At 49.0% G+C, this 13,452-nt stretch overlaps 1 protein-coding gene across 9 annotated transcripts in view; it reads left to right on the top strand.

Annotated features, from left to right (window-relative positions):
• Window positions 1-13,452, top strand: part of TLE3 (TLE family member 3, transcriptional corepressor) — a 47,195-nt gene that overhangs the window by 30,022 nt on the left and 3,721 nt on the right. For 4 of the 9 annotated variants that reach the window (XM_034783330.1, XM_034783329.1, XM_034783326.1 and 1 more), the window contains exons 8-18: window positions 1,451-1,467; window positions 4,352-4,471; window positions 4,748-4,798; window positions 5,499-5,651; window positions 6,072-6,204; window positions 6,700-6,890; window positions 7,922-7,998; window positions 8,563-8,812; window positions 9,020-9,267; window positions 9,989-10,136; window positions 13,050-13,200. In XM_034783330.1, the coding sequence (XP_034639221.1) occupies window positions 1,451-1,467; window positions 4,352-4,471; window positions 4,748-4,798; window positions 5,499-5,651; window positions 6,072-6,204; window positions 6,700-6,890; window positions 7,922-7,998; window positions 8,563-8,812; window positions 9,020-9,267; window positions 9,989-10,136; window positions 13,050-13,200 (1,539 nt within the window). Of the gene's footprint in view, window positions 1-1,450; window positions 1,468-4,351; window positions 4,472-4,747; window positions 4,799-5,498; window positions 5,652-6,071; window positions 6,205-6,699; window positions 6,891-7,921; window positions 7,999-8,562; window positions 8,813-9,019; window positions 9,272-9,988; window positions 10,137-13,049; window positions 13,201-13,452 lie in introns of those variants that run through there. The other 5 variants (XM_034783332.1, XM_034783331.1, XM_034783327.1 and 2 more) reach the window with 3 other exon arrangements.

The raw sequence follows: 13,452 nt of genomic DNA, 5'->3' as shown, positions 1-13,452 counted from the left end.
CTGGATATTTCCAGTGTGAGCCCCCAAGTCAGCCTGGCTGGCTGGTGTAGAACATTCTCTGCAGTTCACCTGCTAACGACAATGACAGCACATACTAGCCAAATCCCGAGTTCATGTTTGGAGCAATTTATTGGAGTTATTTCCAATTTTAAAAAAAAAAGTGTTAATTTTTTTGGGGCCCTGAGCCGTTTTCTTTGCCCATGTGTAATAAGGAGCATGGTTTGGTGACCAGCTTTTGTAGCAATTTGACCTTATGCTGCCTGATTTGCCCCTGCTGATGGTCTGATTTGTGTCCGTAAGTTTATATGCAGGCCTATTATTGGAGGCTTAGTGGATGCCTTTCCTAAAATCAGAGCCTCTCACTCCATTTGTGGGATCTAGTCCTAATTGTGTTCTCTATTTGAGGATCCGAAACAGCTACACTGTATGCACTCAGATGCTTTGCAGGTGTCCTCCTGACGAGATCCTTACAGGGTCATTGAGGTGGCAGTAAGAAAACATTCCAGCAAGGTTTATATCTGGATCTGGACACAGCAAGAGTTATTGCTTAAAAATGGCTGCCAGGGCTTAATGAGTCATATGAAACCGCACAGTCTCTCTCTAATTGCAAGAAATCTGCTTGGAAACTTGCACTCGTCTGGAAATAAACAATGCTCCCTGCCAAAGTCATTTTTTTTAATCACTAGAGATAATAAGAGAATCTTTGTAGAACAAAAAATGGTGGCATCCAGTCAAGTACAAACCAGTACAGTGCTGGAGGAGTTCCACGCGTCTCTGCTCTCTATTAATATGTCACGGTCTCAGGTCTCTTCCCCCTAGATGTATCAACTTTTAGAATAGTTATCTTGTGCTTCTACTAACCTAGGAGGTTTCATTGTCGTGGGTATTTTTTCCCGGTGAAAGCTTCAGGAAAAAATTCTTGAAAGTTATTATCAAATTACATTCATTTTTTCTACATGAGTTTAAATTGTCAGGCGATCTAGGGGGAGAAAGGGACTATTTATGTATAAATTAATGACTAAACCTCTGACCACATCCCTTTAAAGTGGCAACACTTATCTTTGTAATTCTACAAAGAGGATGAGTCTGGATGTTCAGTGTCTTCTCCTCCTGGATTTATGACTTACCGTGTGTAAATAGTTTAGTTCCTGCCATTTCTCTTTGTATTTCAATGCATTTCCCTTTAGACACTGTTTATTTTGCCATATAATTCACTTAGACAAAAAAAAAAGGGGGGGGGGATATTGGGGGTGTGTGATTGGGCAAGAGAAACTAATTTAAAATGAAAAGAGCCAGAAATGGTTTGATTGAATTAAGCCAGAAGTCTCTACGTGATGAGGAACTGCGAGGTTTATTTTCTGTTAAGACTTATTTGAACTTGTTTTATTTTTCTGTCTTCTCCTTATCTTGGCTGGGACCTTACCTCTGACACGGGCCTCATTCCTAACAGAGCGAGACTCAAATGCAGTAAGTTCTGTTATGTTCTTTTTCTTTTTTTTTTCTTTTTCTTTTTTTATCTTGGTTTCTGATCGCTGTGCTTTTTTAATTTATCTATTGTTTTTAAAAGCAGACTTCCGGGTTTAGACTCTCGAGTGATCTTTTTTGGCCCCCCCCCCCCCCCAAATCATATGGGTGGTGCTAACTAAAATAGAATTTTTTGTTTGACTCTGACTATGTTCCGCTTCGATTCTGCTGAAGTAAACATTCAGCAAATGCACATTGTCTGGCCAGTACGCTTTCTGTATGCCAGTTATGAGATTTGGTTTAAATCTTTTTGATTGCCGCACAGCTTTAAGATTCTGTTTCAATTGAATAAGCTTTGTGAATGAGTGCAGTCAAGTCTGTAGGCATAAAACTCCTTCAGCGATTAGGAAAGCTATTTTATTCCTGATCACTGTTCTATTATCTTGGGTCATCTAATCTGTTGGGATGGCTTTGGCTATTACATTGTGTTAAGTAGGACTTGGAAGGTCAAGCAGTTAACTAACCATCTAAATAGTAATGGTTGTGGGCAATTGTTGCCTCTAGCAGCTTTTTGTTTAATTCTTGTTTTGACTTGGTTGCATCTTAGAAGACACTCTGGTGTTTGGCAAGAAAAAGGGAAGATGATTCCAGAGAGAGAGTTTCTGCCCATGCAAAACCAACAAACCTGCTGCCTCACTTATTTTTTTTTTCTTTATTTTTTTGGTTAAAGAACAGTCCACCCCCATCCTCAGTCCTCTTTAATTCTATCCCCTCCTCTCTCTCTCCCACCCCCCGTCCTTGCTTTGGGCCTTATCCCAAGGTACACAATGCTTTCTGTTTAAAAGAAAAGCTGGCAGGACAAAAAACAGTTGAGTCTTCACTTTGCACTGATTTCCTGTCATCCGTGCATAGCCGACTTTCACAGTGCAGAGACCACAAATGGGCCTTTTGAGAGTCAAATGCAGATGGAAATAAAAGTGCCGTTTAAGGGGGGCTGAAGGGAGGGATTGGCCATCATTAAGTTGCTTGTTAAGGTTGTAGGGAGCGGTCAGGGAGGGTTTTGTACGAAAGATAAAAATGTTTGGGCTCCTTTTTCTTTGGAATTGGGAAAATGTTCCCGTTGGGGATTTAATATGAACTATAAGCAAAACTAGCTTCATTCATATTTCCTAGCCTGAGCAATAAAAAATATTTAGTTTCTTGGCAGTGCGCCAAGAAACAGCTGAATGGATCGATGCCTCTAAATGCTTGACATGATTCTCTGGTAGCTGCGAGCTTTTTCAGCATGACTGCCTGAGAAGAAAGGCCCTGGTGTTATCCAAAGCTGCTTATTGGGTACTGAGGAGAAACATGAACTGCTTTAGTTCTCCTTTTCAGACACCAAAGAAAAGGAAGCAGAGGAGCTTAAAAACATTTCTATGTAGCATGGGGTGGCAGGCACTCCTCTAAGAAATGAAATGATGGTAATTTCTGCTGCAGCTTGTAGAAACTAATTGAATTGCGGCTCTATGAGAACATCCCCAGTTGGCACTGCTGTAGTTAAGGCTAAGTAGCCGTTTTTTTCCAGGCTAAATTCTGCTCTCCGAAGGCGGCTTCGCGCTGCCATTTTTGCTCTTAGCTAACACTTGGCCTGCAAGAGGCCTTGTTGGAATCGCAGACGTATTGAGTGATGTTTTCTGAGATCGGATGCTGTTGCTTAGAGGAAAAACAAAACAAAAAGCCCACCAACCTGACCACGTGAACATATTGACATCATGTCAATGTTTATTTTAAAAATCTTTTCTGCATAGCTTGTGGCTTGGCAGAGGTCGGTTCCCAACGTGGTCCAGTTGCAGTTGATGTAAAACAGTTCCAGTGCAGCGTGTTGACTTTTTTTGCAGTTTGCCTTCTAATAAACCCAGCAGATGAAATCCTGGCTCCATTGAATTCTATGAGAATTCTGCCACTAATGGGGACCAGACTTTCACCCAGAATGCATAACTTCATCAGTAGGACACTGCAAACCCTTTAGCAAGTCAGTAACCTCGTGCACATAATTGAGTGTGAGGACTTCAGTGGGGCTACTAGCCAGAGGAAAGTTATTCACGTACTTGCATGTTAGCAGAAATGAGTTCCCAAGTACTGGCTAGTTTTGGTGAGCGCGCTCGCTCTCTCTCTTTTTTTTAACTTCTTACCACCTGCAATCAACTGCAGAAGCTACCTTGGAGAAATACGACTGCCATTTTTCTTTTTAAATTTTAAATAAGGATGTTAACATCCCCTCCCTCCCATGAACCATTTTAAATGCACTCGAAACTCAGCAAGCTATGCCACAAAGCTGTGCTCTGCACTGACCAACCCTCGTTCCCCTCACAAAGCCCTGCTCATGTCCAAGGGGCTCCATGCAGGTCAGGGTCTGACCACATGGAGCTGTTTGCAGGATCGGGGCCCTGGTCATTGAAAAGCTCAAAACAACGGTCCATAGTCCTACCCTACAGTCAATGTCATGGCGCAGCTTCAGGCTTCGTTGTCTTGCTCTCTGTGTAGAGCTCAGTAGTGTCGGATGGTCAGGGCTAGCCGGGCTGCTCACCTGCCAAAGTCTGCATAGCGTCAGAGCCAGAGTGGGTTCCCAAGTGGAGAAAGCTGTAGTGCCCACCTCTTCTGACCTGGGGAGGGGATGGGGGTAGGAGCAAGCCCCTCTGTTGGTGCAGCATGGCCTGAGGAGAAGGGCACTCAAACGGGCAGGTCCCTGGCCATGGAGGTCAAAGGTCTGCCTTTAAGACTCACCCCTGTTCAAAGAAAGTTTTAGCTGTGTTTTAAAAGCTGCCACTTCTGAAATCCCTTCAGATTGTGATAATCCATTTAATGTGGAGCTGAACACCTTCCTGGATTTTTTTTCTGATTCCAGAATAATTCTGTCTCGCCATCAGACAGCCTGAGAGCTAGTGAGAAACACAGGAGTTCTACAGACTACAGCATCGACGCCAAAAAGCGGAAAGCGGAGGAGAAGGACAGCATGAGCCGCTATGTAAGTCAGAAGAGCTTTTCTTGGTATTCACTTAACACTTGTGTGTGTCTGAAAACGAGGTGTTCCAGCCAGATGGTGTAACATGGGGGAAACAATCTCGTAGTGCGGGATAAGAGAGCTCCTTCTGTTAGGGACTTCTTTATAGTCGTCTTGGCTACAGTTTTCAAAAGCACTGAAGTCCAGTTGACTTTGAATGAGCTCTAGGCTCCAGAATCCCTTTTGAAAATGCTACCCCTGACTTCCTCTCGCAGTAGCATGACTTGCTGTGTGTTTCAGGACAGCGACGGTGACAAGAGCGATGACCTGGTGGTCGACGTCTCCAATGAGGTGAGTGTGGGTGTCGCTTTGCAAGGCTGCTGCTTTCGCTCTGATTTAAAGCTGACTTTTTGGGGGGGAGAGTTTGGATTGAGGCACCAGATTTGGTATGCAGGCCCTAAATCTCCATCACAATGCACGGTCTGGTGCCAGGAGGCCTGGCCTGGCCTTTCTCTGCCTCCTTTTTCTTTCCAAGAGCGGCCATATTGAGACCCGAGTACTGTATCCCCACAGGCCAGGGATAGCTGTGGCGGGGGTAGGCCCAGTCCTGAGCTGGAGAAGGCTGCCCTGTTCCTAGGCCTGTCCTGGCTTAGCCCTGATGAGGCGCTGATCAGTCAGACTTGTCAATGCGTCTGTGGTGCGGACGCCCAGTCGCTATGCGTTGTGTTGAGGCCCCTCCTACCCTAGCTCTTTTCACATGGGCTACTGCTTTATCATCGGCTTTGAACTAAAGCCCAGAAGTGAAAGGAGCTGTGTCCCCTCCCACAGCCAGTCCATTTCCCCCTTTAGTTTAAACGCGCTCTCTTTGGGCTACCTTAAACTCAGGCTCTTTCCGCTGTATCTGAGTGCAACGACAACATGTGAAACAAAGAATTGTGTGGTCAGCATGGCCATGGCCCTCCTGCGCTTTGAAAACAGTGACAAGCGGGTACTTGAAAGCTTTCCCCCTCCTCTGCCACTGGGCAGGTGCTAAATGCCGTCTTGTCTTTAGGATCCAGCTACACCCCGTGTCAGCCCAGCCCACTCGCCGCCTGAGAACGGGATAGACAAAACCCGAGGGCTGAAGAAAGATGCTCCAAACAGCCCTGCCTCCGTCGCCTCATCCAGCAGTACGCCGTCCTCGAAGACTAAAGACCTGGGCCATGTAGGTGGATTAGTGCCCAGTATGCGGCAGCGAGGGGCTGCGGGGAGGGCTGGGGCTGCCTCTACCTTTGGAAGGAGGTTGGTCATGTGGTGTCTAAACCTCTCGGCCATGTCTTCCCAAGGGAAAGGTGCGCTCGAGCTCGCTGGCTTGAGGCAAAACCCCAGTGAGGACAAGGCAGCGTGTCGTCGTCCCGAGAGACCGGCCTTTCACATGACCCTGTGAACTCCGTGACGACGACACGCTGCCTTGTCCTCCCTGGATTACGCCTCCAGTCAGTGAGCTCGAGCCTGGCACGCACCTTTCTGTGAGGAGCCCCTCCTGCACTGAAGGCAGGGCAGCAAGACGCAGTGAAAGGAGAGGGGTCTCTTTGTGCTAATCACTAAGCCACATCTCTTCTTGGGTTTTTTTCTTTCTGGCCAGAATGACAAATCATCCACGCCTGGGCTCAAATCAAACACTCCGACGCCAAGGAACGAAGCCCCAACTCCTGGGACGAGTACCACTCCAGGCCTTCGGTCTATGCCGGGCAAACCAGCGGGCATGGACCCATTGGGTATGTGCTCCTAGAGTGGTCGGCTCTTTGGGGGAGAGGCCAGGATTTGCTCTGTGATTGCGAGTGCAGTGCGGCCCTGACTCTGACTGGGGCCTCGCCTCCTACATGCTAAATGCCAGAGAGTTCGATGGTTTATGGCAGTGATACCGAGTCAGCCGCATTGTAGTCTCTGTTGCCGTGGCGTCAAAACAGCGGCCTTGTGCTGCCATGTCACTAAAACGTGCTGGGGAGGCTGGAGCCAAGCGTGGCAGAGCCCTTCCTCTGGCAGGTGGAGCTCCCCAGCTCTTCACCCACCACATGCTGCTAGTTTGTGACTTAACATTCATCTCGTTAGAGCCACCCTGTCCCTGCCCGTTTCCGGGGAGACAGGAGCACGGGTGGGTGGGTGGGTGGAAGCCCCAAGGACTCGGGTATTGTGGATGTAGTTTAGCAGGCTACAACTTTCCCAGGTGCCTGGTAGGTGAATCTAGTGATCGCCAATTTCCTCCTCTCCAGCGTCTGCCCTGAGGACCCCCATCTCCATCACTGGCCCCTATGCGGCTCCCTTCGCCATGATGGGACACCATGAAATGAACGGCTCTCTGACGAGCCCAGGGGCCTACGCCGGGCTCCACAACATCCCGCCCCAGATGAGCGCCGCTGCTGCCGCCGCCTATGGCCGATCGCCAATGGTGAGCTTTGGAGCTGTACGTAGAACTTTTAGCTCCTTCTTTGGTCACGCTGGGGGGGGGTTGGAGGGGGGTGTCTTCCGTAGAGCTGCTGGTGTGCTGAGCTCTGGGCTCTCCCCGTAGGGAGCGAACAGTCAGCTCTGGGCTCCCACCCGGTCAGCATCATACAACTAGAGAGAGAGGGGAGGGCGGCGGAGGAGATGGTGGAGTGAGTCACTGCTATGAAGCCAGATGCTTTCAAACAGCTGCCTTTGGTTCTGCTCCTCTAATGGGCTTTCGGAGAACAGCCTGGCTTCAGTGCCAACGCCTGCAATGTAAACCCAGCAAACCTCAATGCTGGGACTAAATGTGCTGTCCGGGGGTCTGCGGGCACCGGGAGAGAAGCCTCTCTCTGAACTGGAGTTAGCGGGACCTGCAAGGGCACCGCACCCCTGGGGACCAGCCCCGGCACCTGTTTGCAGGGGCATGTAAATCCGAGCATGTGTCTTGATCTCAGCATCATCCGCTTGCGATCAGGTGCCGAGGTTTCAAACAATGCTAGGAGGGTCTGTTTTCGTGGGGCCAGATCCTGGGGTCCCTGCCCACTTATAACCAGTCTGGAGCCATGCTCTCCTGGAGGCTTGTTGGGAGCTTGCCTGAGTATGGGCTGATCAGAACATGGAGAAAGGACCTTGGCTTTGGCCCTGGGGTTCCTTGCCCATCTGGAAGCAGCAGGACGTTGGGGAGCACCTGTTCCCACTGGATTTCCACTCTAGTCCTGCAGATCCCCAGACCCTAGGTAATCCTGGCAGTAGCTTCCCATTTCTGGGGGGGGGGGGGGGGGGGGGGGGGGGGAAATATGTCTGGAATTATTATTGTTAATCAGCTGTCCTAAGGGCATGAGGAGTGATGTGAAATGCGAAAAGCCGGAGAAAGCCCCAGCTCCTCTGTTCCCTTCCACACACTCCAATGCCACGTGGGAGTTGGCTCAGTATCGCTGCTGGTGTGTGTAAGAAGCGGGGACGTTTCATTCAGTAGCCAGCATCTGAGGCCATTTGTCTGTTTTACAGGTCGGCTTTGACCCGCATCCGCCCATGAGGGGCCCCGGTCTCCCCACAAGCCTTGCGTCCATACCCGGCGGGAAGCCGTAAGCCACCGTTTCTCTTCCTATGCTGTGTTATGGTTAGGTGACTCGGGGCGTTTGCTCCCTCCCCTCGCCACCACTTTCATGCTGCTTTACTCCTCTATGCGCCCATTGTCCGGTTTCCCTCCTCCTTCCCCCCGGTCAGAATCAGCACAGCCTGGCCTTGGTGCGAAAGATACGTGGCTTCTTCCAAAGTGCTTGATGCCTTGTCCCCGGGTTTGCAGGCAGTCACGTCACTGGGCGCACAGGGCACCCAGTTGGACCGTTTTCAGAGCTGCAGGGGCCATCAGAGATTCCCAGGCCAGAAGGGACCATTGTGATCATCCACGCTGGCCTCCTTAGCGCCCTCAACATCCCCGCGGAAGTCAGTGACTGACGGATGTGCTTCCTGGGAAAGGGAGTCTGACCTTGCTGTCTGTCCTGCCGTGCTATGTGGCACACAGCCCAGACGTCAGAGCAGTCAAGCAACTACATGATGACTGTGGGTTCTGTACCATGTGTGCAAACCTCTCTCCTGGCCTAATCCCTCTCCCCCGCCCCCCCCTTGCCTTTGTCCTCCCTCTACAGAGCCTACTCGTTTCACGTAAGTGCTGATGGGCAGATGCAGCCGGTCCCATTCCCTCATGACGCCCTGGCTGGCCCCGGCATCCCAAGGCACGCTCGGCAGATCAACACACTAAGTCACGGGGAGGTGGTATGTGCTGTGACCATTAGCAATCCAACCAGACACGTGTACACCGGAGGAAAGGGATGTGTGAAGATATGGGATATCAGCCAGCCAGGCAGTAAGAGTCCCATTTCGCAGCTGGATTGTTTGGTAAGTTGCAGACGGAATATGTCCATGGGTGCGAGTGTGTGTCTGTGCTCTTGCTAACCTGATCCGGTCTGACTAGCTTCGAACCATCGTGAGCTTGCTCATGCTGACCATGCAGAAAGAATGTCACTTACTTTCTCCTACGCCTGTTACAAGACGTGTTGGACAAGAACCTCCCAGTAACCGTAGCGCCATCACTTATTCCTGCAGAACAGAGACAACTACATCCGTTCCTGCAAACTCCTCCCCGACGGCCGCACCCTGATTGTGGGAGGGGAAGCGAGTACACTTACGATCTGGGACCTGGCATCCCCGACACCAAGGATCAAGGCTGAATTGACCTCCTCTGCCCCAGCATGCTACGCTCTGGCAATCAGTCCTGATGCAAAAGTCTGCTTCTCTTGTTGCAGCGACGGCAATATTGCTGTGTGGGATCTCCACAACCAAACGCTGGTTAGGTGAGTCTTTAGAAATGGATGTTGCCAAGACACCAGTGTGAAACTATGTGAGGTTGATGTTTGGAATTCTGTGCTTTTCATACCAAAACATTAATTTTTGGACACTCTTGAATTGTTCAAGAAGACAGATGGCAGAAAGTCTGGCAGCACGTGAAAGGAAATAGTGTTAGTTTAGGTTATGGGGGCAATATATAAGTAGTGATCAGAGCTCAAACTGCGCCAGTGTCCACTGGCATCTCTCTCAAGCTTCCTTCTTGTTCTCAAGTCTCAGCTTTACTGAAAAAGAAAAATGAGTTTCTAGCTGCTACGAAACCTTAAAAATGGGAACTGAGGGCAAACCGGTGGAGGTGTCAGCGCCTGAAACATTAGCTCTGAGAGATGGGAGAGGTTGCTTTTGTGGGAAGAGCTGGGGAAAGAACTACTACTTCGTTCCCCAGTTAAGTCCCTGCCAGTACTCAGCCTGTAGAACAGACTGGAACTTGTGCAACTTCATTTGTTAGATTGTATCGTCTCACACGCACAATTTTCTTTTGTATAAACATGGCATCCAGCTTCCTTATCAGCAACTGTTTTGGCCTTGGAGTGACTGTACAGATACTGATGGGTTGTTGTTGATCCCTGAATGTAACGCAAAGCAACACAAGTGTTGAGAGAGACACAACTGTGTTTGGTTGAGGTTTCTAAAGCCCTTCCTCTTGTGTGTTGGATTTTTGTTTCTCAGGCAATTCCAAGGCCACACAGATGGCGCAAGCTGCATAGATATCTCGCATGATGGTACAAAATTATGGACAGGAGGTCTGGACAACACGGTGCGTTCCTGGGACCTTAGGGAAGGAAGACAGCTCCAGCAGCACGACTTCACTTCCCAGGTAAGCACTGGGTTTCTCTTGGCCTCCAGAGGAGGGAAGACAGCCTGATACCGGGCTACTGCAAAATTCATCTTGTTGTGGCGTCTGATGAATGGGGTGTTTCTTTCCTTCGGCCCTGATACCGGAGCAGGGTGGGCTATGCGCTAACCAGTGGGTTTAAGGTTATCTGGTATCACCAGTATTTGGCTGGAGTTTGTGGCTGAATCTCTTCTGTGTTGAAATGTCATTCAAGGGTCTCCGTGGCAACTGGCAGGGTGCATCTTAATATTCTTCTCAATCTAAATGGGAGGGTGCCACAATTCTGGCACCTCGGGTGTCTTACAAAGGTGGGGCAGACCCGACTGCGTTGCTTGAAGGTTTGTGTACCTAGTGGGCTGTGGGTGGGAGGGGAATGATGCTTTTCCTTGTTAGTGTACAGACTAGCGATGTCTAAATTAAACAGCGTGGTTGTTCCTTTGTCAATAAGTCAGTGACATGAGCAGTGGTTGCCGTTAAGAAGACAGCATTTGTCAACAGGTGCCAACAATTGCCATAGTTCGGAACATGAGACTGGTCACACTGGGTCAGACCAGTGGTCCATCTAGTGCGGTACTCTGTCTATGACAATGTCAGGTGCCAGATGCTTCGGGGGAATGAACAGAACTGGGCAATTTATTGGATAATCCATTCCCTGCTGTCCAGTCCCAGTTTCTAGCAGTCAGAGGTTTAGGGACACCCAGAGCATGGAGTTGTGTCCCTGACTATCTTGGCTAATAACCATTGATGGATCTATCCTCCATGAATTTATCTAATTCTTTTTTAACCCTCTTATACTTTTGGCCTTTGCCACTCCCTTGGCAAGGAGTTCCACAGGTTGACTGTGCGTTGGGTGAAGAAGCACTTCTTTTGTTTGCTCTAAACATGCTGCCTGTTAATTTCATTGGATTACCTCTTTAGGGGTAAACTGGTACCTCAGATTTTACTGTTGGTAAATGCTGTTGTCTTAATGGTAAGCAAACCCCTGCTGGATTAACCAGGTCTGCTGCTGCAGTAAGTGATATGAATTCCCAACTTCCTATGGGATTTCAAGTTTCTATTTAACTGAACGCCCAGTAGTCGGAGGCTTACTCCAAATACCTGAGGCTGGGCGGCTATTGTCACTGCACGTCAGTTCCCCCAGACCCCATATCGCTAGTTAAACTTGTAAGTGCCTGATAAGGGAATAGAAACAATGCATTTCTGACTGTTCTGCTGAATGAGAGTCTCAGCTGCTAAGCCCCAGGCACTGTCTGTCAGGAGTTCCCACTGTATTAACGCTTGGCATTGGGAATCTGGCTAGCCTGATGCCATGCAGTCAGTGCTGCTGTGGCTTCCAGGCCATGAACAGGCAGGACTTAAAGCCCAGTTAATCTTGCTGCTTTCCAGGCAGAGTTTTCCTACGTTGGGAAATGCTGGAAAGACGCATTCTGTCCACCTCCATAAATACTCTGGCTGGAAACCTGTCCCTGGAGCAGGTTGCATTTGAGGCTACAGTGCTAGATTCAAAAGAAGAAAAATCTCTTGTCGTTTGTTCATGTGGGTCCTGGTTTTGTTGGACTGGAAATGTCAGTAGCTTAGGTGATTGAAGCAGAATCCTTCCAAACTCACCAAACCACTTTTGTTTTGAGTCGTCGATCTTGCTGTCAGTTGTAGTAGCCAGGACACACATTTAATATCAACCCAGGGCATGTGTGCCCCCCAGTATAGGAGAGCGCATAGAGGCCCTAATTTTTATTCAGTTCTACTGGAACTTGGAATAGCACAAGACTATAAATGAAGAGCAGGGAATTTTCTGCCATTCCAGGGAAACCGTGCTCCTGACCCACTCCAGCTCCATCGACCGAGGTACCAGAATCTCCCTCTGAACAAATCTGTGTGTGTTTAAATAAAAAGTTCCTGTTTCATGATGTGCCTTTTGTATTGATCCTCGGCTTTCAACAGAGCTGGAGTCAGTAACGCCTGGCTGCAGAAGCCATGGCAAATCCAGCAGTGGCAGATGCTTAGTCTTGTATTTAATTGCACTGAAGCTTAAGTTAGGAAAAACAGGATAATCAGTGTTTAGTTCCTGGTTACTAAGATTCTGAGTGTGCATAGGAGTATGGGAGAAAGGGCCTGTGGTTTCCTGGATAATTCTCCATTGATTTTCCCCCCCTCCCCCTTTCATTTAAGTAGATCAATTTATATGTTATGTACACAGTTTTCCTCAGCAATTACTGCTCCTGGACTCCCTGTGACCAGGGCTCAAAGAATTTGTAGCTTTGGGTGGTGATGGAAAATGTGTACTCTTCTGGGGTGGGGGAAATTCATTGTATGGAACCGGACTTGTGTTGCTGCCAGCCCCGAAGTGTGCAGTTATTTCTGTTGTTGTTAGTTTAGGACTAGTCATATACAGGGCAGTACTCAGTCAGGAGGAAAAGACTCTCACTTCAGCAACCAAGGAGAGGCATTCTTAGGGGACTAGGGAGCTCCAGCTACAGAAATCTTCGCCTCGAGATCGCTTGTTTAAATCTGGGTGAGGTCTGCGATGACTAAAAGCTGTGGGACAGTTGATGGCGTGAGTTTGGACCCTAGCTGATTGGTGCCAGTTGTGACGTGGCCATCCGAGTAGCTGTCTCGGCTACTTCCTTGTTGTGACAGTGACCCCAGCATGGCTGCGGCCTGCTGCATGGGCCAGGTCGAGAAGCATGCCATGCATCTGAGCCTACCATGGCAGCGCTCTGGGGAAATGAACACCCTGGTGGTCTCCAGCACAGCCTGTGAGTCCGGTCCCTTTTCTCCTTGCAAAAACCCATGTCTGTAGCAAGGTGGGTTGCGGAAGGTTGGGCAAATCCAGGAAGCTGATTGGCTGGTGAGGAGATGAACGACCGTTCTAAGACTGTTTGAATATCCCTTTAGATCTTCTCGCTGGGTTACTGCCCCACCGGTGAGTGGCTTGCGGTGGGCATGGAGAGCAGTAACGTCGAGGTGTTGCACCACACCAAACCGGATAAATACCAGCTTCACCTGCATGAGAGCTGCGTCCTTTCTCTGAAATTTGCCTACTGTGGTAAGTTACCTCTGGCTTAGTTAAGAGCTCTGGCCCCATTGACTTTAACAGGGCTGCTTGTGTGTTCAAAGTTGGGCATGTGGGTAAGCCCCGGCTGAATTGGGACCTCTCTGAACCACTATCCTGAGCACTTCCATAAGAGATTGTATACATTTGGTCCATGTGTAAATGACTTCCAATAGGATTTGTAAGGAGGATGGTTAAATTGTAGGTTCCAGTTGTAAAACAACCTCCCTGCTCAACTGGACTGAA

The sequence above is a fragment of the Trachemys scripta genome, chromosome 10, assembly GCF_013100865.1.
Source record: "Trachemys scripta elegans isolate TJP31775 chromosome 10, CAS_Tse_1.0, whole genome shotgun sequence".
NCBI lineage: Eukaryota > Metazoa > Chordata > Testudines > Emydidae > Trachemys > Trachemys scripta.
The sequence above is the reverse complement of the archived record's forward strand: the minus strand, read 5'-3'. Positions and strand labels throughout refer to the sequence as shown.